This window comes from Mytilus californianus, unplaced genomic scaffold (assembly GCF_021869535.1).
Source record: "Mytilus californianus isolate M0D057914Y unplaced genomic scaffold, xbMytCali1.0.p SCAF_3, whole genome shotgun sequence".
Lineage (NCBI taxonomy): Eukaryota > Metazoa > Mollusca > Bivalvia > Mytilida > Mytilidae > Mytilus > Mytilus californianus.
Window position 1 is genome coordinate 39,329,937 of NW_026262679.1, and position 27,238 is coordinate 39,357,174.

A 27,238-nucleotide genomic window follows, 5' to 3' on the forward strand; every position below is an offset into this window, starting at 1 on the left:
GACTATACCTATTCTTTTTAGGTCCCTTTTGGTCATAAACTCCTCACGTAATCAAGTAGTTATATATTCTTAGCTTTCAATTTTTTGTGTTTGAGCGTCAGTGATGAAGGTTAATCCAGTAAAGGGTTTCGGAGGCACCAAAATCATAAAGTGTTAGTTTCATTAAATTAGAACATACGGAAGCAATAATTAATCAGTGGTAATTTACCTTTAATGATATTCATTCTGAAAAGCTGCTTTGGTATCAATATTTGATATACCAGTGTCATAGGAAAGTTTATAGATGTTGACCGTATTCTTAACTACATAATGCAGTACTACTTCTTGGCATGACATTTATGTTTTGTACTTTATTAAACATAAGGCTTTCAGATTAAATGGATAACACGTCATTTTTGTTTTATACAGGTCCGTTTGGAGAAATCGGAGAATTTCCACTCCAAGGACATATTATCATCTTTACGGATGGTGAATCGGAAGGAAAGACATCTTCTTTCTCCAAAGCAAACAGTGGAATTGATTTAAACTCTTTACTTAACAGTGGTGGTTTAGGTTTATCAATTTCGAGTACCGGAATTAGCATGGAGTCTTTACTTGATGAAAATGATATATGTGTAATATACGTTTTTGTTTATTTACTTGGTGTTATGTAAATCAATTTTGTGCACTATTTTATATTGAGAGTAGGTCATTAAAAGAGCAACACATTTTAAAGAAACCGACATGTAAAGGCTATTATATAGCCGACAACAATGCATAGGTTAAATGAGCTACATAGACTCAATAGCTTTTTGACAAGGCTCAGGCATATTAACGTTAAACTGTTGGCATCCTTGTATCAGATGGTTGCAAACTCATTGTATTGTCACTCTAAAACGAAAGCTATTAATAATGTTAAAACCGAAGACAATGACGAAGTATTTTATAGTGAACGACATGATACCAAAACATATTTAAAAATAGACTGATTTGATCTACTGATTATAGAAAAAATATCGTATATAATTTGACTTTTATTTCATACATTTGGAAGCTTTTACAACTTGCCGCATGGCGAGTCAAAACTCAGAACATATGTAAGGGACTAGATACAACGGACCTTTATAGTGATGTGACCTTTGATATATAGTTATTACTGCAGCGGGACAATAAGAGAATACCCTGACTAAACAGGTATTACTGCAGCGAGACAATAAGAGAATACCCTGACAAAATAGGTATTACTGCAGCGGGACAATAAGAGAATACCCTGACTAAACAGGTATTACTGCAGCGGGACAATAAGAGAATACCTTGACAAAACAGGTATTACTGCAGCGGGACAATAAAAGAATACCTTGACAAAACAGGTATTACTGCAGCGGGACAATAAGAGAATACCTTGACAAAACAGGTATTACTGCAGCGGGACAATAAGAGAATACCTTGACAAAACAGGTATTACTGCAGCGGGACAATAAGAGAATACCTTGACAAAACATTTTTCTCTTAATTGAGATTACTTGTATTGCTGGTTTGACTGTATATATTCTTCACATCAAAAACAGTGAAGTATTTGACAAACAACGTAACATGTCACGGTTCGTTATTGAAAATTAAGAAGCACATTTCAAACAGTTGCTTTTTAACTTGAATTGTTTGATAAACTGCTTGATATGATTGCTCAAAATTAAAAAAAAAACAAACAACTCCTTACATACACGAGGCTCTGTGGAATCCTTTATTTACGTGGTTTGAGGAAAAAATGAATTTTCGTAGATATTTGAATGTCGAGGATTTGCCAAAATCGGCATACAATAGATATAAGAAGATGTGGTATGAGTGCCAATGAGACAACTCTCCATCCAAGTCAAAATATAAGCCAATAGAAAATCTTTGTTTCGTCGAACATATAAATTTAAGGGTTTCCTATGTCCACGAAAATTGATATCCCACGAATAATAATGAATTCACTGCATTAATTAAGATTTTGTTGATGTAGAAATTTTGTTGTCGTTAAATCTGTTTGAAAGAATTGTAACTGTTGTAGTATTATAGCCATTATAGATTTTTTTATCTACCAATACAAGTTTTATTATTATAAAAAGCTAATAAGTGTACAACATTTTTACCTCAAACAGGAACTTGTATTCTACATATGTCAGTATTTATCTGATTGACTATTACAAAATGAAAAGTTTTATTTTGCAAAGCAAAGCCTCATTGACATTAAAAGACAATGCATGATTGTCTTCACTACATTCGAAATATGAGAATTGCCTACATATTGTGTTGCGCCTCTATGTAATATCTTATTTTTTATAAATCGCATAACCATATGGTATAAGCGTTTTAATCGAGTTACGTCTTTATTTAAGGTGGTTGGGGTATTTTTGTCTAAATAACAATGTCTGTGTCGATACTAGAGGAAGAAGTCAATATAAGTAAAAAAATCTATATGGCACTTGCAAAGTAATCCACTCTGGATGAATCCATATCAAATCTTACCTTTAAATACCAACCCGCATTTAATTCACTCGTGTACACTTTTTATCAAACTCGGATCCTTACTTAGTCATTATTTTGACCAACTCGTACCTCGGTTTTAGATCATAAAGGAATATGCACTCTACTGCAAATTGTATATCCAATTAACAAAACGTATTATGGCAATAATACGGTCCTCATCTTCTTTCACGTGTCACACCTGTCTCGTATTATGTAATGGCACATTGATTATTTTGCATGTAGTCTTTGATCGAGATACGCCTAATTTTCAGGGTCTCTTCCTCTTTTTATGCAATGTTTTAGCTTAACGTCGAGACTTTTTAAGACAAACTTGCCTACGTAAAAATCCATGTATTGGTACTATCTATGGCACATCTTAGAATCATATTAGGAATATGCAATTCCTATCTGAGACTGCATCTCAAAACAAAATATTTCCGATCTTTGTAATGGTGTAAAGATTAATTAGCATGAAATCCGTCATTTATTCGAAAACGTTATCTTTTGCCTCAATATCGGTTATCATTTATTATTATAACATTTCAGAAGAATTGACATAATATACGAAAAACGTTGCATGTTAACCCTGTATAACTCAAGTAACGCTTTGTTTTTGATATCTGCGATCTAAGATGGCTGCCAAGGAAAAAAAAAGAGTCATTTCTATTCAGTTCAAATATTCATGAATCTGGCGTACAAAATTAAATGCCTGGTATCTTTAATGAGTTTTTCTATAAACGTCTTAATGCCGAAATTATTTTGAGCCTTTTTCAACTTTATTAAACTAATAATACATATTTGTATTCAGGATTACGCCGGAATAGAAAGTGTTATCCACCAGACAGTCAGTAGTCAAACAAAAGTATTCTATGTTCCGATCGGAAATAATCAGAAGAACGCTGTAAGTATCAGTCAATTGTCATATTTCCAAAACAAATTGTTGTGAAAAGCAAAAGATATGATAAAACCGAATAAGTTATTAAACGAACTTGCTTTGAAAATATTTTTCAATTTTGGAATATTTTATTACGTATATCCTCAAAAATTATTACAATCGAATTGAGGTTCAGGATTGACAAATCATTATTCAAAAGTAAATGTACAGGGTTTACTGAGTTTGATAGGCACATCTGGCCTCTTTTTCCTAAACAAAATATCAAACCTGAATTAGAGAAACAAGATATGTATAAATACATTGAAAGCTTTAAAACAAAAGATCCGGTTACAAATAGCTAACTTCATTATAGAAGTTATTGCCGTTTAATGATGACTTTTACCAATTTTGTCGAACACTTGAGAGTTAAAAAAGCTGTTAACAGCAAAACGGATCAGCAAGAGAAGATCTCCAAAAAGGAGAACAGTCCAACTTATTAGTGGACTCCTTATGGGAGTTATTGCCCTTGCATAACGATTTATACCCATTTTTGTATTTTGGACAACACCTATATAATAGATAATGAGAAACTGTAAACAGTATAAATGATCAGCAATACATGATCAACAAAAATGAGATTTTATTCATGCAATATATTCTAGTCTACAAAATTGGAGAGTGGTCAAAGTTGAAGATCCACATATATCCAGTTGAGCGACACAGGCTCATTTGAGTCTGAAGTTGTTTTCACTACTTAATAAAGAACGCTCACAAAACATAACGAAAAGGTTAGATACATATATATAAAAGCGGATGAATCTTCTAAAGGACTATGAAGGGTATTCAAAACAAAAGATGTTTTACTTTAATGTTTTGCTCTTTATTATTTGATCGCTGACAACTCCATAAACATGATTCAGAAAAAAAACATGCACAAGATATATCACATTGCTACAATTAAACAATTACACGAAAATTAAAAATAAATATTTTTTAGATGTTGCAAAAACCCATTGTACTCAACAAAAACAGTTTTAAGTACAGTATAAAACATCATGAGGAATAAAAAATTAATAAAATAAAAATGACATATGATAACGTCAGTAAAATAATCAACAGGAGCTACTGACGCTTTAACCGATTTGTATTGGGAGTCTTGCTGCTGAGACGTTATGAAGTATTTTGAAGTATATACTTTTCATCTGCTTTCTTAAAAACATGGTATTTTCAGTCTTTTTGTAACTTTTTTTTTTTGGTTTTTAAATCCCTCTTAGTATCGTCAACTTTTTATTTATCAGGCAAAGAATTTAAAAGCGTTAGCTTTATCCGCAATGTACTGCAAATTGAGAAAAAAAAAGATTTTGAAATAGAACTATTATGAAAAGATATATATACCTCCTAACTAACTTAGTAAATGTATTTATAATTTATCATTATATAAATATTTTAGATATTGGAACGTGTAATCAGAGAAACGAATGGGAAAATGATACAAACGAGTGAAATGTATCGTTTAGTAAGGATGACTCAAGTCATTGTACGTTAAGTATTAAAATAAGTTATTGAAATACATGTGGCACAATTTTGTATAGGAATAAACATGAGCTGATCGGTCCTGCAATGAACTGTCACGGAATGGAATAATATTTCATAACACATATCTAAACCAAATCTAAGCGCCTAATACAAAAGGCACATATCTTAACGAACAATTACGTAAAGTTAGTCTCCTCTACGGCGACGTTTCCATTATCAACTTTGCCAGAATCTTGATAAGTCACTACAGAATGATAAACGCGCTAGAGAAAAGTATATTCGATTATCCAATTTATTCGTGAATATATTATTATGTGCATGAGAACCTTTTATCATTCGTATATATATATATATATATATATGAATATTTCAATATTGATGTCTATAAAAATATCGTCCAGATAACAGAAAATGAAAAAGCATTTTCATTCTATACATAATTATTTAGATTTCATTTGTCACTGGTGTTAAACTGATAATCGTAACTGGAATTACGACTATCCCAATATGGCGACGGCAGAAATAGGTAAAATCTTTTCAGTCATTTTTCTCAAATGTAGCCCGTCGTTGTCAAGAGTTACTCAGCTGTAAGGTTTTTCTATACCAATACATCATATTTGAATCGTAACGGTGCACACAATTGTCTAGGCGCTTAGAAAATTGCCGTCGAAAAATTCGGGATGATAATCGTAACTCGCAAAAATGATAATCGTGATTTCGGTATTAATAAATAAGAAGATAATCGTAACTGGATAGTGTTTGATTGGTATTGGCACGAAAAACGTCTATCTGATAGCATATGATGAAAATATGGTGATGAATTAATCACGAAAACGTTCCCACATCTTATGACATTCATTTCTGTGCATATATGATAAACAGTTCTAATGTAAACAGCTACATACTAGTATATATCATAAAATTGGAAGGGGGACCAGCTTCAATAAATTTGTAAATGGGGATACACGAACTATGTTAAAATACTGAAAACTCCAGGAACTAGAACCACAAAATATGGGAGAAAATTAAAAAAAATGTCATCATGATTTATTCATGTTTAGAGTTAAAAAGAAATATTGTTTGCTATTCTATTTAAATACGGACTTGAAAACAAATGTCACACCTTTTTGAATGTGTAAAAAGTTGTATAGCCCATAAATACTATAAAAATGCTTAGCTATTTCATAACCGTCACTGACATTTCGATATTTCAGAAAATAACTATAAATTTTAACAACACCAATTTAGTTTGACATTCTAATAATATGACATCCTTAAAACGTTTAATGATAATATAAGAGTAGAGAAAAGTTGGAATGCTTTGTGTGTTATGGAGTTAAGCACATGGTGACGTGGAGTTCATTGGCAAACATGGATTTGTGTTCTTTAATATTTGCCAAAAGCCCGAAGATCAAGAAATCAAATTGATGTGGCCTTAAATTACCTTACAAGCTATATTTATTCAAAGAATGACTGAAACTTTAAGAAATCATAGCGCATATTCCGCCATATCAGAAACAAACTGATTCAAGAAATCATAAATACTTGGTATATGAAAAATATGCTGCATACATTAAACAAGGAACAATAAACACAAGGAACAATAAACACAATAACAATAAACACAAGGAACAATAAACACAAGTAACAATAAACACAAGGAACAATAAACACAAGTAACAATAAACACAAGTAACAATAAACAATAGTAACAATAAACTGGTAACTGTTCTAGATCATTTACCATCCACCCTGTTTAAAGAAACGTCCTAAAATACATTGGTATTAAATCAAAATATTTGAATTTAATTTTTAAAATCATATAAAATATCAGTGTAGAACAGAACAAAAGTGAATTCACATGAAAAATATGAACGGCTATTTAAACCGGGATACATTTCACTCCAAAAAAAAAACTATGTATTTCTATTGAAATATAAGGAAAAGGGCAAAATGAAAATTCATATCCACCAATCAAAGTATCAACTGTTAAATCCAATAATGCAGTTAAGTAACTGATGAAAAATTTTGTTCATTTCTCGCAGAAATTTAGGGAACGTTTATATGAGGTCTGTATCAGGCACGGGGGAAGGGGTGGTGTCACTTCTGGCGTGCTGCTGAAATTGAATAAAAAATATCCCCTTTCATATATTGCCGAAGACCAAAAATCTGATCCATGTTATAACTTATATATTTATATAGGAAGTAACCCACAGCCACCCCCGTGGAATAGGGAATATTGAGATAGGGGAGGTTAACTTGCCCTTTTTATTGAATTAAAAGTCGATTGGATATATCCATATCTTTAACAGGTACATGTATATATTAAAAGGTTATGCATATTGTTGTCAGTTATAAATCGAGATATATATATACATGTAAGTAAATTTGTCCTAAATATTAACCTGTAAGTTGCTTCATTATTTTTTATTTTGCGCGTTAATGTCATCGTTTAACTGGACATTGTCGTTTTAACATACAAAATACCATTGACAAGCTGGAAGACACATTTATTATTTTTCAGTTACTATTATCCCATAAAGAAATTACGATTATCAAACAAGAAAAATGCCATCGAATTACGATTATCATCCCGAATTTTTTGACGGCAATTTTCTAAGCGCTTAGACAATTATAGTGCACCGTTACGATTCAAATATGATGTAATGGTATAGAAAAACCTTGCAGCTGAGTAACTCTTGACAACAACGGGCTACATTTGAGAAAAATGACTGAAAAGATTTTACCTATTTCTGCCGTCGCCATATTGGGATCGTCGTAATTCCAGTTACGATTATCAGTTTAACACCAGTGATTTGTGAAGTGTTTAAGCACACACAAACAATTGTGTTGAATTTTATTATACTTGCAGCTGTTAGCTACAAACATAGCTTCCGACATTATGTATTCAGCAGACCAGAGCAGAGAATTTATCAACAAGAAAATAAAAGAGAGATCCAGTTTTGATGATCGATATGTAAGATTTGGAAAATTTTCTTTCAAACATTTGTAGTGAAATATATAAACAAAGGAAAGACGGGGCAACTTCAGGCACGCAAAAAAAATCAAATACAGTAAAGATAAACAATATGAAAATAATTCCATGATATGTGAATGAAATAACTATCCACAAGGACTAAAGGACAGAAATGTAAAATTTGTTCAGAAAATGTTTCAATGTCTTTTCACCTTCAAAATCTCAATTGTTATAAACTCTTAATTAAATTAACGTAAATGTTAGACATACTGAATAAAAATTACATAAATAAAAGGAATATGTCAGTTAGGCAACAAACGAACGATACAAAACGACCAAAATACATATGGGATAAATGAACACAGCGAAAAATAACTAAAGGATCATTAGAAATAAAATTATAATACTTTCATGATCCCATTAATAAAGAAATACCATTAGTATAAAAATTTCAAAAATTTCAATTTTAAGATCCTCAAAGCTCACATTTTTACCAAGAAACGATTTTAACAATGACTACTTGTTATGCTTTAAAATTTCCTATCCATATACCGAAATCCATAACTCTTAATGGTAAAATGAGAAGAGATTGTGAGGAGACATGCGTGCTTTCTATTCAAAGTTATTTCAATTGTAACTTTTAAACTTATATCTCCAATATTTCGATTGGATTGATCGTTCGTACTTAGAATCTGTCTTAGATAGAAAGATTTTCACGTAAAGTCAATGCTGTGGGTCAAACATATCATAGGTACATTGTATGAGGAAATTTCATCTGAACATATGCATAGAAAAATTAATACCCTAAACATTTTTTAATTCATTTTTAAATTTTTTTTTACCCTTTGTCATTTTCCCGCATTTATATAGAACGACTGCCTAGATATGGTACAGGAATTCATCAATCCATTAAGCATGGAAAAGAAACGGGGTAACTTTACTGAACTTACCTGTCGATCTTTACAACTTGGTGACAGAGTACGTCGTGGTCCTGACTGGAGCCATGGGAATCAGGATGGTCATATGGCTGGAACCGTCGTGGGACAACAATCACATGGTTTGTACATAATGTTTTATTGTTATATTTCTATATATAAATGTACAATTACATGTAGACTATACATATCAGTAACTTAAAATGTATAATAGTGTAACTCATATGAATCATACATGTACTATTGATTAAAATGTATGTTACTAAGGTAGCCTTAAGATGAATATCAATGATGAAATTGATAGTAGGTATGTTAAATTTTGGTATTCAAAGATATTCACTTTATATGCATATGCATTTAAATCAATCATATTATATATTAGAAATTAATTGTTTGCAAAAAACGACTGGATAAATAGCATAATTTGCATTTAAGCAAATTACATAATGTTAATTTGGTGTTTAATTATGTCAAATTAACTGTCTATATATAAATAAGAAGATGTGGTATGATTGCCAATGAGACAACTCTCCAAAAGAGACCAAATAACACAGACAATAACAACTATAGGTCACCGTACGGCCTTCAACAATGAGTAAAACCCATACCGCATAGTCAGCTATAAAAAGCCCTGAAATGACAAATGTAAATCAATTCAAACGAGAAAACTAACGGCCTGATTTATGTACAAAATAATGAACGAAAAACAAATATGATATACAGCAACAAACGACAACCACGGAATTACAGGCAGGCACATATAGCTAGTTTGAAGGCGCCAACCATCCTCCTTACCTGGGACAGTGGTGTAACAGAACTACACAAGTACAGACTATGCAACAGAATAAACGAATAAAAACTATGGGAAACAGTAAAAAACGACAACCACTCAATAACAGGCTCCTGACTTTGGACCGGCACATATAGAATGTGGCGGGGTTAAACAAGTTTGAAGGCGCCAACCCTCCCCTAGCCTGGGACAGTGGTGTAATAGTACAACATGAGAACAAACAATAAAAATCAGTTGAAAAGGGCTTAACTCATCAGATGGATACAAAGCAGAAATACATCTATCAAAAACACAGAGGCGACGTGGCAGGGTACTTATACATCCCCACAACAAAAAGACACTAAGTTCAGATCTGAGAGTACTCGCAGTTATTGACAGCTAGTTCAAAGCCAATAACAACTAAGAAAAAAAAAATCATGCATCTTAGACTAAAATATCAATCAGCACACATCTAACGTCCAATGGATTTATTGTAAAGAAGTCATTAACAGTCAGAGAAAAACACGACCTTGTGCAATGCCAAGATACAAGTATCGACAGATTGTAGAGCCATGAAAGTGCATATGTATATAAAAATGATATGTAGTTTGAATTTAATTTACTGATAACAAAATCAATTCTTATACCAATATTGACAATATTCAAAGATCTAATTATAGTGTATAATTTGTAACCTTTTATAATAAGTTTATTTAAAGGATCGATAAGTTTACCCGGACCGTATCTAAATTTCCGGGCTCGGTAAACAACATCTCCGTAGAAATTAGGATGTGATATCCCGTTAAAATAAGTTTTCTACAGGTACAACAAAACTTCAAAACCAAATCTTTATATCTATGGAAGAATTTAGTAAAGGTTTTAAGTAATTTGTGGTAGCGAAATCCCTGACTTTATACTTTTCCAGTAATACATAGATTACGTTCATTGAAATCCAAAACGTCACAACAGACACGGGCATAGCGAATGAGTTTCCCGTGTAAAACTGAAATATCTAAATCTAGGAAGGGACAGTTATTACCGTTTATGTTTGCTTTATTTAAAGTAAGTTCCTTTGGGTAAATTTCGGCAGTATATTTAGAAAATTCTTGATTATTTAACGAAAAAAATATCATCAAGATAACGATAAGTTGTTGAATTTATCAATTAAAGGCAATTTAGACGGGTCTTTACTGAGTTTGTCCATAAACTGTTATTCATAACAGTGCAAGTCTAATATTAAAGGGGCACAATTGGTGCCCATAGGAATACCTTCAACCTGTCGATAAACTTTATTGCCGAAACGTACATAAACATTATCAAGGAGAAAATTAACAGCTTCAATTATCTCATCACACCTCCAGTTGGAAGCATTTATCTTTTTCTACCCTTGTTCATTACATCAAATTAAATACCCTAGCTGAACAACTACAAGCTAGCAAATTACTCTCTCTCTCTCTCTCTCTCTCTCTCTCTCTCTCATATAAGTAAATAGATCAGAGCATGATACCTCGACCATTTTTGGAGAGTTGACCATAAAGTGAACATTTTATATACGTGTTTTACTCACAGTAACAGTAAATGCAATCTGCACCATGCATATTGACAGTACTACACATTTGAAGATAAGATTTGTATCATAAAGTCTAAACAAAAACTCATAAAAAAAAAGATCAATAATTCTATACGTCAGATGAGCGTTTCGTCTACATAAAACCTTCTTATTCTAACAGACTTGTTCTTATTCTTATTTACAATTTATCAGGCCTTCACTGATTTGATTATGTGAATAGACATGTTTAACACTATATATGAAGACATTCTCGCATAAGCTGTTATAAAGACTTTTTCAAACGACGTTTGTCTAATTTCCAGGTGTAATCAGAGTTAAATGGGACAGTGGTGATACCAATATCTACATGCAATGTGACGAAACTAATACATACGATCTTAGGAAGGTAGATGAACCTAGAATACTGGTGGATGAGATGATAGCTGTTGGTTGTAGAGTTGTTAGAGGTACGTATATAATACATTAGTTAGTCAAAACAAATTAAAGTTTTGGTTTCTTAAGTTGTGCTATTGTAAGGGGACTTAAGTAAAACATTTTCTTCATTTATATCTAAATATTTTCACCTTTTGGAGATTTGGTGTCATGGCAAATCCTTGGTAGTCTTTGTTAAACTTATATACTTTCCTAGTCATAATACTCATATAACGAACATTTCTCAATTTTCGAAGACATAAACATTATAGATGCCGTCTGGAGTTTTTTGTTATTGTTTTTTGTTGCTTCGGTTTGCATTTGCATTTGTTTTTGGTTTGGTTTTCTTTTTCTTTAGTTATTTATGTATTTTGTATTTTTGGTTGAAAGTGTCATTCACGTTTATCTCACATCAAATTTATGCATAACAAGTATAGATGTTTTAAAAAAGCAGCAGTCATCTATCAGGGGAAAACGTTAGATAAAAAATGTGTTATAGACACATTAAATTATAATTGTAACCACATGCATTTTTCATACAATATATCGAACAATTCTGTAACATTCAGTCCAAAATCATGAAAATTACACTGTATAAATTTGGAGTGTTCGAAGTGCTTTTCTAGATTTACCTTATTCAGAAACGATAACTATAATGATAACAAGAACAGTGTTTACCATGTTTTTCGTGTAATTGTTTAGTATTATAGTTATCCTTTATATCATAGGACATAATTGGAAGTTTGGTGATACTGATGGTGGACATGGAAGTGTAGGGACAGTTATAAATGTGAAACAGGAGGGGAAAGTTGTGGTGAGTCTATAGTTCTCGGACGTTACAATAAGCATTTTACGCGTATTGGAATACATGTAATTAGATATCTTTGTCGACTTTTTTCGTCATTAACTATATTTGTAAAACATTAATACGTGTTCTGGGTGAAAGCAGTTGAATATGACTGTCCTCGTTCCTGTGATGTATGCCCTTATATTTTACAGTTAGGGTTTTTTTTTTCTTGTGGGATAGCTGTCTATATACTTTTCAACTGATTTTTATAGTTTGCTCTTATGTTGTGCTGTTACACCACTGTCCCAGATTAGGGGAAGAATTTTTAACCCCGCCACATTCTGTATGTGCCTATCCCAAGTCAGAAGCTTGTGATTCCGTTGTTGTCGTTTGTTGCTGTATATCATGTTTGTTTTTCAGTTTATTGTTTTGAACATAACTATATATAAATCAGGCGCTCTCAGTTCTCGAAAGGTGCTCCGAATAATGGAGGAATCTAACTGCAGAATATATATACAAGGTCGTCATTTTTTCTCGTTTGAATATTTTACATTTGTCATTTCTGGGCCTATTAATATAGCTTTCTATGCAGTATGGGTTTTGTTGATTGTCGAAGGCCGTACGGTAACCTAAAGATGCTCAGCTGTTACGTCATTTTAGTCTCTGATGGCGAATTTTCTCATTAACAGTCATAACATATCTTCTTATTTCTATATATAATAAAAATACATTTACCTAGATGTTGCTTCTTTAAACATAGATTAAATGAATGTCGGATTTTACAAAAAATGGGAAACTACATGAAATATGTGTAACAGAACAAATTCATACGAAGCTTATTAGAGGTCAACTTTCCATTGAAGGGTTGCATTAAATTTCTGATTTAAAAGAAAAACAGTTTGTGACTGTGTTGCTCTGGTAACAAAATCTTCTATTTCAGGTGAGATGGGATTCTAAAAGAACAGGACTATATAAGATGGGATATAATGGACAGTTTGAAATAAGAGTACAGTTAGTACTGCAAACTTTATTGTCTAAATAGTTTCATATATAAGTTTCTTATCTGCATCCGATTTCACCTGTATAGATGCACGCTAAATGAAGCTTGTTTGTCTAGCGAAAAAATTGCGTTTATTTTTCATCGCATTGTATATATTTTTAACATTTTAATATTTACATTCTAAATAGTGTGTTGAAATTACATTGTTAGGCAATTTATATATATATCCAAATACCGTTTCGATTCCTTACATCACTGAAGAGACATTAATTGTCGAAATCCGGATACGGTGTACAAATTTTTGCACCTCATGTTTGCGGTATACCATCTCTTCCGCAAGTTCATTGTTTTCTCTTTGGTATTAAATTAAAATTAAGATCCATTTTTTACATCTGGTAATACCGTTTTTTGGCAATGGAAGTCAGCAGGGTTTAAGAACATCAGTTGTTCGATCTGCTAGTCAAATGCGTTTTGTTAAAATATACTTTTTCACTTTTTTGGTCTTTTGGAAAATGTTGTTTGTGCTGTATTTAGACCCCTCTTCCAAGAAATTTGTTTTGCATGCACACGTATAAAAATTGCGGTTTTTATCCAACGCAATCATAGGTTTGAACGTTGTTTTCAATTTAGACTAATTAAACCGCAATTTTTATACGTGTGCATGCAAAACAAATTTCTTGGAAGAGGGGTCTAAATACAGCATAAACAACATTTTCCAAAAGACCAAAAAAGTGAAAGAGTATAATTTAACATCATATTCATGTCAACACAAAAAGGCATTGGGTACGACCCAGAGGTTCGAAAACAAATAACCATCTTATGTACCCGATGGCAAAATGAAATGGTGTGTCACTGGCAATCGGAACTACACAAAGCATCTGCTGTACACGATAGCAAAAAAATGTTGTGCATAACAATCGGTGTCGATTTTGTTTTTTTTTTCCTTTGAATACGTCCTTCATAGTAGTACATGTGTCCTACTTTTAAACATACAGTATTGAAACGAATAAATCTGTTTTACCTGGAGAAAGGAATAATGCACACTTAAGAATAAACAAATGTTTTAATTAGTGCTTTAACTTTGAAGTGATGCAGCTCTTAGGAGTAAAAGACCTGAACCGAGATCAGATTATAACAGCCCACATACATCAGACAGTGAATCAGAGAATGAAACATGTCGACCAAAATCCAGCACAATTAAAGACAATAAAACACAAGATCCAACAGATTATGTCATTCCGATATATTCCGATTCAACAGGTAATATACTCTAAATGTCACGAAAGGTCTTTTGATATATTCGTCTATATTATATATAAGTAATAACATTGATATTATTGTCAATAGTTTAATACTAGTACATAACATATTGCTGTTCTATTATCAGCACTTATAGCTCAGCATCCAGTCTACTTTTATTTTGGCATTACGAAAGCTCATGCTTTTCTCCGAATGCTTAAACCACAAAATACATTAGAAGTGTTGTGATCGATATTTTTGTCTAGGATAACTTGGTAAATCTATTAGTTGACATTTGCTTTGAAGGAGCTTTTAGTAAGTTCGAAGTCGATACTTTGTGTTTTTTGTCATTTTGTTATTAGTGCAAATCTAATGAGGCAAGCCCTTTTCAATTGATTGTTACCGAGTGTTCTTATGTCGACAGGTTATATTGTCGCAGACTAAAGGTGACCACTTAATTAATATATTTAACTCCGCTACATTCTCTTTATGCCATTTCTAGTCCAGTGGTTGTCGTTGATTGTCACCTGTCGTAACTATTATTTAATGAAACCATGTCGTTATTTGTTCTTTTTAGATTATTTAAGCATTTGTATTCCTTATCGTACGGTTATGGGTTACCTCATCTATAAAGGCCGTACAATGACCTGCCGTTTATTTACATCCTCCTTCTTAGTTCTGTGATGAATATGTTTGCACTGGCCATCATATCACATCTCCTTATTTCTATTTCATATAAATATATATTGTTTTATTGATTTTGATACCAATTTGATGTGATGGAACTTACTTTAATTTAAGAAAGCGACTGCTGGTATAGATTACGTATTTTTCTATTTTGACTTGTTAAGGTTTTCTTATACATATTTGTATATATTAGATTTTGGAGTAGGATTCAACTACTTGTTTCAAAGCATTTTTTTAAACTTTTTTTTAAAAGGAGGGCAAAATCTTGTACATGAAAATCTAATGGCAAAGAAACTTGGTTAACGTAACTGATAATTATTCTGCATGTTTATGTCTTTAAATGAAAATAAGTGGTAGATTCAGTTTTTTAAAGGAAAGGAGAGAAAAGTCATCAAATTTTCAAGAATTTTCTTTTTGTATTTTGCTCTTCCTAAAATATATACTAAAGAGCAAACATTTCATCTTTACTTACAATGCAATTTAGAATATACTCATTTTGTAATGAACAGTATGATTTACATTCGCAAAATAAATCATTAATGTGTCTTCTTATACATTGCTACACATCTATACATTTTTTAATACTAGTGAGTGCTATTTGGGAATATCAAGAAGGCTCCGAGTGGAAAAAGTATCCAAATGATATAAATGTAAGAATCGAAAAAGCTTACCAAAGAAAGCAGACAGGAAAAACAATTATCGAAATGGATCGTACTACGTAAGTTTGAACATTATTTAAATATAAGATTATCATTCTGAATGTTTTCTCTAATACATTCAAATCTTAACATTTACTTTTATAAATTTTGACTTGGATGGAGAGTTGTCTCATTTGCACTCATACCACATCTTCTTATATCTATGTCTAAGTAGAATTGCAAAATCAATACACTTTTGATAAGTTCAGATAAAAAAGAACAGTAAGTAAGTAAACAAACACTCAGATAAGTGAGAACATATTATCTCTGTATTTTCATCAATACAGGTTTTACTTATATAAAAATACTCGTTGGTAAGATCTTATCTGTAAAGACAAATTTCCAAATATGGATAATTTTTCACAAAATATAATTAAACATACATGTATAAAAATTTTCGAATATTATCCTCTTCATTTAATAAATAAACAGCAGATTGCAATGGGCAACCATGCATTTTTAAATGTCACATACATAATTAAATATCTAACTCTAAAAAGCTCCAACTTCGCAAACTTGCGAATATGATCATAATTCAACAAACTTAGACTCAGATAGTACTAGAAGAAGTTTCATTTGTGTCGTACCACTTGTAAAATGTATCAAATAACGAAATGAGAAGAATTTCTTAAATGTACGTACAAAATAAGGTGAAACACTTGAAAATTGGAATCTCCCTTTTCCCTTTTTCTTTAAATATTATCTTTCAGATTGATGCTTTATTGCTGTGATTAATGCCTTTTCCATATTCTGTTAATTAAGTACACACTTTATAAATTTCGTCCGTCAGTAGCAGTTTCCTTGATTTACTTTTATCAGGAACACTCAAACCTTTACATTTTAAAGGAAACATTAGAAGCTATTTAATCGGAAAGGACCTAAACAGAACATACAAACCTTAACATTTCAAAGGAAACATTAGAAGCTATTTAATCGGAAAGGACCTAAACAGAACAGACAAACCTAAACATTTTAAAGCCAACATTAGAGGCTATATAATCGGAAAGGACCTAAACAGAACAGACAAACCTTAACATTTTAAAGCCAACATTAGAAGCTATTTAATCGGAAAGGACCTAAACAGAACAGACAAACCTTAACATTTTAAAGCCAACATTAGAAGCTATATAATCGGAAAGGACCTAAACAGAATAGACAAACCTTAACATTTTAAAGGAAACATTAGAAGCTATATAATCGGAAAGGACCTAAACAGAATAGACAAACCTTAACACTTTAAAGGAAACATTAGAAGCTATATAATCGGAAAGGACCGAAACAGAATAGACAAACCTTAACATTTTAAAGGAAACATTAGAAGCTGTATAATCGGAAAGAACCTAAACAGAATAGACAAACCTTAACACTTTAAAGGAAACATTAGAAGCTATATAGTCGGAAAGGACCGACACAGAATAGACAAACCTTAACATTTTAAAGGAAACCTTAGAAGCTATATAGTCGGAAAGGACCGAAACAGAATAGACAAACCTTAACACTTTAAAGGAAACATTAGAAGCTATACAATCGGAAAGGACCGAAACAGAATAGACAAATTCATCTAAGGTCATCTTTGCCAGAGGGAGTTGGAACCTTAGTTAATTAATAAATTCGTATTTTATGAACGGAAAAATTTTAACCTGCTATCCTTTTACCTTTAATTTGAAATTGGCGCGCAGATACTACCACTTTTTATGTTTGTTATAAATTTTATAAATTTTATTATGATTTTAATGAAGGTGTATCTATCATTCTTTTCTTGTGTACTTTTCTTTCACTATACTATTAATTAACTAATAGATGACTGGATGATTTTACTTCTCAATATCATCACACTCAAGTTATTTATTCACATGTTCATAGGTAAATGTCCATACCGTCTTGTAAGCGTATTCTCTCGGGAAATACACTGTCGAAACACGATTTAAATAGTAGAGCCTAATTCGGGATAGATCGAAGTTAGATTTAAATATATTTTACAATTTTTTGGTGTCACATATCATTTATGTGTCATCGAATCATGGAATGAAACGAAAAGAATGAAGAATAAGATTGTGTTTGGTTTCATGGTTCTGACAAATTCTTTTACGAAAAGTGTCCATAATATTCATTAAATTCTCAGATTTCTGTCGTATAGTAAACAATCTGTGAAAAATATTGAGATCTTGAAGACTATTATATACTCAAATGCAAAGACAGTTACATTATAATTAATGATCTAAATACCTGTTGCACAATGGTATTGTGTATCTTTCTTGATACGGATGTGTACGAAATGTTGGTAAATGTCCAGGCTAGTATTTTTTGTTGCAATCATATACGTTTATGATATTGAGGCTAAACAGTTGATGTGTTAAACCTTATGAGCAGACATGTATAAACTTTATGGGATGAAAAGTGACTGTTCCAAAAATGTAAGTATCAATATCACTTCATTTAATTTCAGGTATCAAATACATTTTTCAAGAATGATTCAAGTGAATCCAAGTAATAAGACAGAAAAATCCATCCAAAGAAAAGGTTTGTTAAATGTGATTGACCAATAGTGTACATTTACAATTTGTCCACTCAAGGCGTTTGGTTCATTTTATCGTTCAAATGATGTTGAAAAAAAACAAAATGTAAGATTTTTAGTCTGTTATACATAATGACAAACATATAGTGAAAATTAAATCGGAATGACAGCATTAAAATACCAAGTATGAATAAAATTTTGAAGAGAGTAACAAAGAATCATTCAATGGTTAGATATATCAAACACAACATAAGTACAAATCGAGGTTCCCTAACACTGCAAATTGAAAGCTACAACACCTACAAATCTTACACCTCACCCCAGTTTTTAGTGGGGTTCGTGTTGCTCAGTCGTTAGTTTTCTATGTTGTGTTTTGTGTACTTTTGTTTGTTTGTCTTTTTCTTTTTAGTCATGGCGTTGTCAGTTTATTTTCGACTTGTGAGTTTGAATATCCATTTGGTATCCTTCGCCTCTCTTTTACAGGTTCTTGCATTATTCGCGGAATATCAAATAACATATATTTTCTTTATTTCACAGCAAAAATTTCATATTTCTAGTTTAGAATCTTCGTGAACATATAACTGCTCCAATATTTTTTAGGTGACATAATTCAAATAACTCAAATGAATATAACGTAAGTCAAAGGGTTTTGATTCGTTGAAATTTGAAAATTATCTATTAAAATTACATGTTTATCTTTTAGATTAGAATGGGAGATAAAGAAGAAGATTTGTCGAAAAAAGAATGGACAATTTTATTTTAATTGATTTTTATTAAAGTGAATGTTGCATATATTTATAGCATTATTTGATTTTACGCAATATACACCAGCTTTTGAGTAATTTCATCTGTTTATTGTATATAAAATCATGTGCATTCAATAGCTGAACACTATCCCTCCGTCACACAAACGTCAGATACATATTACATAAAGGCAACAGTAGTTTATCGATGTTCGAAATAATGATTACGCAATTCACAGCTTCATTTCGTCTAACTGCAACACAGTCTATATATTATTGCTCGAAGTATAACAACTTTCCAAAAATATGAATGAAAGAACATGCTCTTTAAGGTGAGCTATACCGATGTCTAACCTGTCTAATAATAAAATATAAATGCGTAATATATTCAGTTGACAAAATGATAATGATTGTAGATAGAATATGCTAATAGTATTTCATATGGTTTGCTGTCTGCTAATCTATTTATGATCTGAGCAAATGAGACTGACAATTTATATTACTCTGTATTTAATATCTTTATCAGAAAGGCAATTGTTCTTATACTCATTACTGTGTAATGAATTTGTGTTTGTACCGGCCGACAAAGCAGCCAACAATGTGGTGGTGGTATGACGTAAATACTACACGGAAGTCCTTAAGAATAAAATTATACATTCAACTACATGCAAGGCCGTACGCTCCACAGAGAGTCACATAGTACATAATCATGTCACAACCACAGCTCATCAGCTTAAGGCTTCTTCTAAACATTTGAAGGTTCCCACTATGTATTGATAACCTAAACTACACAAAAACCCGTAAAATATCGTTTCATCTCGGTCTCTAGTAGGTGTTCTACTACTAGACTTTCAGTGCTTTTAACAAGTTCCTTATCGCTATCAAAGAACCGATCATTAATTTTTGTAATAAATAATATGAAAATAGTGGAATTAACCATTTTAGGAGTGTAATAAATTCTTTGGATGTTTTTGATAAATTACGTGCTTTTGATGGTTCTTTTGATTCGGTTGACAGTTTTGACTTTTCCACTCTTTACACTACACTTCCACACAATCTTATCAAACAAAAGTTTTCCTATTTAGTTAAATGTTCGTTCGATAAATCTGATTGCAAATGTATTTGCTGCAACTCATATAAAGCCTTTTTCTCAAACGAGATTCATAAAATAAGAAGAATCTGCAAAAGGGAACGACCGAGATTCAGGGCGTGGAGTTGGAAACAGGTGGAAAGGGAGGAAATATGGGGTATGGTACATATATGCCTATGGCACACGCCACTTATGTTACTATCAGTGAGTTGTTACAATAGTTCTTAAAGGTGCGCTCATTGCAAGCTATCAATAAAGAGTATCGGATTTAACATACTTATTACAACCGGACGTGGCTTATTATTCATACATCCCGACGGTCAAACAGATGCCTCTTTATCATGGTGCAAAGTTATTTACTAAATGTAATAATAAGAATCTCAAAACAAATGGGCAACAATTTAAACTGCACCAACCGCTAACAGTCACTTCTTCCAACATAAAGTTAGTTTACAGATTTTAGAAGAATAATCTTGTTACAGACTAGATGTTTTTGGTTATATGTTTTTAATGACTGCATCATTGACGTATCTCCTTAGTAACAATCGGAATTGCATGAACTTCAAGCGCAGTATAACAAGGTGCGCTGACAGAGAAAACGTCTCCTTTATGCTAGCGTCACATGTCGGTCAAGCGTATCAAACGTCATATCAAATGATCAATGTAATGATTAGTAGCACAATAAGATACACAAGCAAACATAAAAAATGAAAAAAACAGAAGCCACATAAAAGAAACTTTTCAATTTCGCAATAGACCAAACATTGATTAGATCACTATAGCAAAGTATGTTAAAACACTCAATAATGTGATTTTCACACATTTAGCCGATTGTGTAGCTTTGGGACAGTTTATCCCTAGTGTCTAAGAAATAAACTAGTGATCAACATTAACTAAAAAAAATATATATCTTCAAGTTCAAACTGTGAGGTACTGTTCAAGATAAAATAAAAATATTTGAAATAATGAAAATCCTCTCAATAACATAATGTGTCCTTAATTTTTAAGTGGTTCAGTTGTTTTAAGCAGACTGCATTTTATTAAATTTTGGAAATGGATACAGGTATTATATTTTCAGTAGATTAATTGAAGGCTTCATTGGTAGGTGCCTATTGTCCAATGGGAAAAACATCATTTTGTATAGAAATATTCAGGGACAACATAATAATGTAATATGGACATACTTTATTTGGCCTTTTTAATTTTTTGGAGACGAGCGCCACTGATCAGTCTTTTGTAGACGAAACACGCGTCTTGCGTACAAAATTTTAATCCTGGTATCTATGATGAGTTTATAATGAACATACCTAGCTTTGTACTACTAACCGTAAGGATGAGTCAGACCACAAGGAGATATATCATCCCACAAGGAGAAACATATTATGATCTGAGGTCACTTGCCTTGGCTTTTGCTCCACTTTTGATTTGAACAAGTAACTTTGAAATCACAGAGGTTTTTTTTAACTAAATATTGAACTGGAGGTGGAAAGTGTTGTGTGTTGTGTTGGCCTTGAGGACAAACAAGAGTAAAATTAATTCTGGACTAGGTCGAACAAAATATAAAAACTATTATCTGCTTATTCTTTACCTTTACTGAACTTTAACCTTACGTATTGACTTGGGTACGGGAAAAATCTCAATGATTACATTATATGTACAGATAGTCGGATGTGATTATATTTTCATTTGACCTCGTTATAGAAATATTCATCATTCTTAAGTATTGCCCTGAAGAAATATAAAATTAAGTTTGTGACAATGACCGATATAAACAAACAACAGGATAAAATAAGGCGACAGTAATTCGAATATCGTAAATAGATTAGGAAGTGGAAAGTAACAATATAGAAAATTCCCAGAAATTGTTTTAGCAGATTTAATCAAATGATAGGTGAAATATTAGGACAGTATTTACAGATGAATATATATTGTTGAAATGCATAATGCTTTATTTGTAATTTCAACCGTTAAATTAGGTGAGTATTAATTACATTGAAACATGATTGGAAAAACCCCAAATTTATATATCATCAAAAGAATGTAAATACAACGGAAGTTAATACACAGACGACACACAAGAAAGGTGTATAGATCTGATTAAAACAAGTATACTGGTGACAATATTTGTATCAGAGATTATATTCGGTAAATGATTTGTTCGAAATCTTTGTTGGACACATTATTTAGTCTTTCTTCATAGATAATTTAAAGGTAAGCGTTTTGGGGATGATACGACTAACACATTAAAACATATGTTAAAAGATAGAATTATACGAAACAACGCATGTACTATATTAACAAGGTTATTACAATTAATAGAATAAAAAACTTTACATTTTCTTAACTTTTGAAAGAATGGAAAATAGTTGTCTAATTTCCGATTTTCAATATTTTTAAATAATCGAGCACACTGCATATAAAAAATAAATAAGGAAGAGATGAATGAACAATATATTAAAACACCGCAGTCAGTCACTTAAACCAGGAAACACACCTCGACTAAATAATAACCAAAGTTTGGTTGTTAGCCACAAACTATATGGTTATTTACAGATGATTTTTTAGGCTTAAGGGTAACACGTTATGTTACAGAAAACTTCCTTGGCGTCATTGAATAAAAAGCGATGAATGTAAACTAACTGACGCCAACATTATACTTAACTATCCGAGCAGTGTGCGCGGCACACTGTGTGAATGCTTGAGGATATTTTTTCTCTAGTATCATGTAATTCACTCAGTTCTGTCATATTGTAAATCAAGAGGAAAACAAATTATATGCTACCTGCAGTTGACACAAAGCACACAGTGTGTACATAAAATTAAAGTGTGTTCTCAGATAATTAAGGATAATTTGCCGCTAAAATACTGTGCCTGAGCTAGCCACATATCTTTGACAGAAATGCGTCACCATAGGTGTATTTGCATACACGTGTGTGTACGTCTACTTGTCTCAGAGTACTTTAGCAAGCCGTTCCCGAGCGGTATAGCCTTACTTGATTTTCCACGTGGTATCGCATAAGAGTAAATCTTTGTGGGCATAGACCGACGTGAAATAGAGCTGTTGAGCAATCAAGATGAGACTATTCCTCATTAAGGTACGTAGGCACCCTAACTACTCAGAAAAATTTGGGGAACGATATTATATTTGGCCAAAATAAAATATCATATCACAAAACGAAACATGTAACGTTATGTTGCCTGCCCAAGTTGCATATTGAGTAACCCCAAAATTTGAAGATGTTGTGCCTGATGAAGCCTTGTGTCTTGTTAAACTTAAAGTTGATCTAGAGAAAAATTAATGTCAATATAAAAATCCTTAACCACAATATTGAGATCAACGTGAAAAGAAAAGACACAAGGCTAGGATGTAGGACATGTTACAAAGTTATAACCGATCGCGGATATAATATCCGATTTAAATGTTCTACTGTAGCGTTTAAAACAATCTGATTTCCAACGTCCAGGTGATTGTATCATGCTGTCCTCAATACCTTTAGAACTAGCGCTAGTGGCCGCACCTGATCGAAAGGAATGTCCGCTATAATCCTTTTCACTATATCCTAATGCCATGAGTATTGTTTTAAGCTTGCTTATAAAATAATTCCGGGAAACTGGGTTTTCGATTTCTTCAACGAAAAACGAATCATTGTGCCTTGCGTTTATAGGTTTCGTCTTACACTCAGCAGCTGGAATAGCAATTTATACGAAAAAGCGATGTTTTCAATCCTGAACAATGAAATTATACTACCTTGTCGGAAAATATCTGTCTTTGTAGCTTTTAAATTTATAGTTACTTCGCTTTCTGAAACGAAACATCTGAAATAGCAATTAATACGGACAAGCGATGCCATCAATCTTGAACAATGAAATTATAATGCTGCTAGCCGCGCCTGAGTGAAAGGAATGTCCGCTAAAATCGTTTTGTCTTATTGTGTGACTGGACAAAATATCTCTATGCAGTCTAAATGGACTTCGGTCGGACAATAAATACTATTCTTGTAGTTGATACTATGTATTTGAAAAAATTACGTCGGTGAAATAGTAAGCTAACAATACGTCAAATGTAAATATAAACAGTGATGAATATAATTGTCAGCAAAAGTTCTAAATTGCATTTTTGCACGCGATCATATCTATTTAGGCCTCTTCAATAACTTCAGTTGATGTCAGTTCTTCACATAAATAAGCTATAAGTATCACTTATCCAATTGGTTGAATAGACAACAGACAAAGAGCTTCTCCTCCATATTCCAAATATGAAATAAAGAAAAAACGAATGTAACTGTGTGCACAATATCTGGTATCATTTAAGATACGTAACCTTACTATGTAATAATCAACCAAATTACAAAACAAAAAAACAAAAAAAAACAAAAACAAAAAAAACAAAAACAAAAACAAAAAGAACAAACAAATATACACACTTTGAGCACTACTAGTAAGTAGTAAAATAATAGTTTCAATCAATCCAACCATTACATATACATGTATCGTGACATCTGAACTTGTGATGAGTTAGATGTTTGCCCTATGTTGAAGTGTCAGTGTGACTTTGAGATAAAGGACGGCAATAAAAGCATATTGTGATATTGTGTCATGAATTGATATATACCATATCCTTTCTAACTTGTTCATAGTATGTAATCGTTGTCGGGGACATATATATATATATTAGGATAAAACGTTAAGTTGCATGACTTGTCTATCATTCATTGTGTCTCGTTAATTTTCCTAATCTGTAATCAGATTTACGTAGGTAAATTGATAAGGTCGTCGTTGTTGAGTACTTGAAGGTTAATTGTTTGATGAACTATAACAGACAGTCTGAATGACTGTTAATTTAATGTACAAGCAGTTTTGTGGACTACAAGGTAAATGATATTTGCATGATGGGTGTTAGAAAGTGTCGAAAACTTTCATGAAGTGAATATAAATATATGACATGCGGGAGAGTCGAGTATGAATAGTTACAGCGAATGGAAATGTATCTGCTTAACCATGTAAATTTGGTAAAGTGTATATATACATGTATGTACATACATTTGTAAAATTGTAAATGTGAAATTGCATTTTTAAACCAATGCATAGAACCCCGTGGCTTATATATGTATTGCAAACAATAACAAATATATACTACTAAAGGAAGAGACCGATTTCATTAAGCCGCAGCTCCTCTGAAACCGTACAAAGTCGGAAATATTTGTGAAATGACGTATAAATGTAGTGTTTTGTACTTCCAAAATTTGTCTTTGATACAATCTTTTTCCACAGAAAACGCCATTTTTTGAGAAAATATTCAAATTCGGAGAACGTTATCGATCCGTGTCTGATACGCTTTCGCGCATGCTCAGTCAGTCAGAGGTTGATTCCTGATGAAGTTCTATAGATTCATTTTTCATCCGATTTCGATGGGATTTTTTTTCATTGTGTTACTCATTTTTTATCACTTTCGGTAATGTCAACGGATTTGACGTATCTCATACGGTTATTGAGTAAAAAGGGTTAAAAAAAACTACTGAAAATCACACTTTGCCACACTTTTCTTGGGTATTTAATATCTTTATTTTCCCACCGAGATGAATGGGGTCTTTTGCATTATGTTCCTCATTTTCATCGTTTAAAAAAAATTAGAATTAAATGCATTAACCGTGTTCAAATCCTTACTGTGTCCACCTTATTACTGTGTCCACACTCTTGTTTCAAAACTATGCCAATTCTACCGCCATTTCGCGGGCATCTTCTAGTACCATATAATAAATGTGATGTAGTCCGATGATTTTACTCTCATTCTCATGGTTCTTGTGCAGTGTAAACAATATAAGATGTCTTAAGCTACTCTCTCTCGATAACATAATAGTTATGCATAATCGACAAATCGACAAATATTTATTAGGTACATCTGAAGCTACTAAAGAATTTGGGATCCGTAGCATAGTGTCAAGTAAGAGCCTCTATGCAGAACGTAGTCTTGTTGAGTGTTAACAATAATAATGTATCATGATCTATAAGAGTATAGTGTGACGTTTACTAAATACAACCTGGTGTAACATCTCTGTAATCATAGTTCCATTTGTACATGGTATACAAAACCTGAAGTCTATGTGCACGTGCTAAATCAGGTGATCACCATAAACATGTCAATGATAAACAAATATTAAATAGAAAATTTCACATTCAAGATGAACCTATGCTTTTGCGAATCTTGTGTAACACAACAATTCTTTAAAAATAAAAGATATATATATATGTATATATAAATAAATAGAAAGTAATTGTTTCTGTCTCTTGACTACACGCGTACGTTCTATGAATGTCGAAAATATATATACAACATCGTGAACTCAAATAGGCGCAATAAATTCTCTTCTGTAGATCTTATATCGAGTGAATGTGTAGATAATTCAAATGATCATGCTAAATTCCTGCTCGTCAGTTTCAAACTGCACGCATTATTTGTTGTATGACCAAAATATGAATTGAGATGACATGTCTATCGATTATTAATCATTTAAAAGTATCTATTTTAACGATAGCTTTCAGAAACAATGAAAAATCTAGAAAATAAAATACAATAAACTGACCTGTCTAGAAGATAAATTTGTACCAGAGTCTCAAGCCACTTTTAAAAATGTTGGTATACCAGTGCAATCTTATCTGTAAGCCAATATCCACTCCGACTCATTAGCAGAAAATATCGTCATTGACCGAAACGCAAGCGTAAATAACAAACTAATGAAAAATTCTGACGTACGTCTAGTGTTGTATACTAGATATATTTATATACATAGTTGTTACCATTTGAAATTTAGCATCCATTTCTATATGAACAAATAATTGCGTAGTGTCTAATAGAACATATCACTATTGATCAGCCTACTCGTTCCCAAGTAAATGTAATCTCACAAATTGCAAAATAAAGC

The 27,238-nt window shown here is 32.0% G+C and overlaps 2 protein-coding genes and 2 long non-coding RNA genes across 9 annotated transcripts in view; 3 read left to right on the top strand and 1 right to left on the bottom strand.

Annotated features, from left to right (window-relative positions):
- LOC127734555 (uncharacterized) overlaps window positions 1–17,746 on the bottom strand; it is an 83,976-nt gene extending 66,230 nt beyond the window's left edge. Inside the window, exons 1-2 of one of the 2 annotated variants that reach the window (XR_007997656.1) lie at window positions 17,330–17,746; window positions 16,981–17,263 (exon numbers count right to left, since the gene is read on the bottom strand). This is a non-coding gene — a long non-coding RNA (uncharacterized LOC127734555). Of the gene's footprint in view, window positions 1–16,980 lie in introns of both variants that reach the window. The other variant, XR_007997657.1, reaches the window with a different exon arrangement.
- Window positions 1–19,279, top strand: part of LOC127734543 (uncharacterized) — a 38,672-nt gene extending 19,393 nt beyond the window's left edge. Inside the window, exons 12-23 of the mRNA XM_052244471.1 lie at window positions 409–614; window positions 3,296–3,388; window positions 4,812–4,898; window positions 7,770–7,874; window positions 8,745–8,931; window positions 11,451–11,594; window positions 12,288–12,373; window positions 13,287–13,357; window positions 14,434–14,606; window positions 15,861–15,990; window positions 18,417–18,490; window positions 19,189–19,279. Of these exons, the coding sequence (XP_052100431.1) occupies window positions 409–614; window positions 3,296–3,388; window positions 4,812–4,898; window positions 7,770–7,874; window positions 8,745–8,931; window positions 11,451–11,594; window positions 12,288–12,373; window positions 13,287–13,357; window positions 14,434–14,606; window positions 15,861–15,990; window positions 18,417–18,490; window positions 19,189–19,193 (1,361 nt within the window). The 3' untranslated portion in view covers window positions 19,194–19,279. The remainder of the gene's footprint in view (window positions 1–408; window positions 615–3,295; window positions 3,389–4,811; window positions 4,899–7,769; window positions 7,875–8,744; window positions 8,932–11,450; window positions 11,595–12,287; window positions 12,374–13,286; window positions 13,358–14,433; window positions 14,607–15,860; window positions 15,991–18,416; window positions 18,491–19,188) is intronic.
- Window positions 621–2,331, top strand: LOC127734556 (uncharacterized). The gene is made up of 2 exons (XR_007997659.1): window positions 621–1,173; window positions 1,218–2,331. It is a non-coding gene; the product is annotated as an uncharacterized LOC127734556 (long non-coding RNA).
- Window positions 19,280–21,999: 2,720 nt separating the features above from the next.
- Window positions 22,000–27,238, top strand: part of LOC127734546 (uncharacterized) — a 28,782-nt gene continuing 23,543 nt past the window's right edge. For 2 of the 5 annotated variants that reach the window (XM_052244478.1, XM_052244479.1), the window contains exon 1: window positions 22,000–22,529. The gene's annotated coding sequence lies outside the window, so the exon portion shown is untranslated. The remainder of the gene's footprint in view (window positions 22,530–27,238) is intronic. The other 3 variants (XM_052244474.1, XM_052244476.1, XM_052244477.1) reach the window with 2 other exon arrangements.